This window comes from Rhea americana, unplaced genomic scaffold, assembly GCF_003343005.1.
Source record: "Rhea americana isolate MKP2758 unplaced genomic scaffold, rheAme1 scaffold_1791, whole genome shotgun sequence".
In the NCBI taxonomy this organism is placed as follows: domain Eukaryota; kingdom Metazoa; phylum Chordata; class Aves; order Rheiformes; family Rheidae; genus Rhea; species Rhea americana.
The window spans coordinates 1-1,248 of NW_028185918.1; the positions used below are offsets into that span (position 1 = coordinate 1).

Genomic DNA, 1,248 nt, shown 5'->3' on the forward strand with positions numbered 1-1,248 from the left:
GGGTCTGCTGCGCCCCGGGGTGCCCCACGCGCCCCGGGGGTGCCCCACAATCCCCGCGGTGCCCCGTGCATGCCGGGGTGCTCCATGCACCCCAGGGTGCCCCGGGGCACCCCATGCACATCAGGGTGCCACATGCATGCCAGGGTGTTCGGTGCACCCGAGGGTGCCACGTGCAGGCCAGGGTGCTCAACGCACCCCAGGATGTCCCCCAGGGTGTTTGGTGCACACCAGGGTGCCACGTGCAGGCCAGGGTGCTCAATGCACCCCAGGGTGCCCCATGCACCCAATGCAACCCAGGGCACCTGATGCATGCCAGGGTGCTCCATGTACCCAATGCATGCCAGGGAGCTCAACACCCCCCCCCCCCGGGTGCCCCAGTGCACCCCATGGTGCTGAGCAGACCCAATGCAAACCAGGGCACCCCAGGGGCGCCCTGTGCCCCCCCGGTGCTCCCCATGCGCCCGACGCGCAGCAGGGCCGAGCGCCGCCGGGCGCCTGCCCGCCCCGCACCTGCACAGCTTGGTGATGAGGGAGCAGGCGGCCTCGCTCAGGAAGGCGGGGAAGGAGAAGACGCCGTCCAGGATGCGGCTGTAGATCTTCTGGGGCTCCGCGCCGTGGAAGGGGGGCCTGCGGKAGGCGGGCGGGTGAGGCCTCGCGGCGCGGCGCGGCGCCCCGGCCCGGGGGGGCCCCTCCTCACCTGCCCACCAGCATCTCAAAGATGAGGATCCCCAGCATCCAGAAGTCCACGGCGAAGTCGTGGCCCTCCTGGCGCAGGATCTCCGGCGCCAGGTACTCGGGGGTCCCGCAGAGCGAGTAGGTCTTCTCCCCGCGCGCCAGCACCTTGGCGAAGCCGAAGTCCACCTGCGGGCGCAGGAGCCCTGAGCCGGCCCCCCGCCCGGCCCCGCCGCCCCGCGCCGGGTGCCCGGGGCTGCCGCGCGCCCGGTACCAGCTTGACGTAGCCCTGCTGGTCCAGCATGAGGTTCTCGGGCTTGAGGTCGCGGTAGACGATCCCGTGGCCGTGCAGGTACTCGAGGGCCTCCACCACGCAGGCGGAGCAGAACACCGCCGTGGGCTCCTCGAAGCAGCGCCTGCAAGGCGGGGGCGGCGGTGGGCACGGCCCGGCCCGGCCCGGCCCGGCCCGGCCCCGGCTCCGTACACCTCGCGCAGCTTGGTCCACAGCTCGCCGCCCTGGCAGAACTCCAGCAGCAGGTAGACGTACTGCCCGTCCCGGAAGGAGCCGAAGAACCT

General features: G+C 72.7%; 1 protein-coding gene across 1 annotated transcript; it reads right to left on the reverse strand.

The window, feature by feature from the left end:
- Nucleotides 1-510: 510 nt before the first annotated feature.
- LOC146597708 (cGMP-dependent protein kinase 1-like) lies at nt 511-1,245 on the reverse strand (the record flags this gene model as incomplete). Its single annotated transcript, XM_085301632.1, has 4 exons — nt 511-627; nt 698-861; nt 947-1,088; nt 1,157-1,245. Coding segments are annotated over 4 exons (512 nt in total), but the record flags the coding sequence as incomplete, so codon positions are not given.
- Between the last annotated feature and the right edge of the window lie 3 nt (nt 1,246-1,248).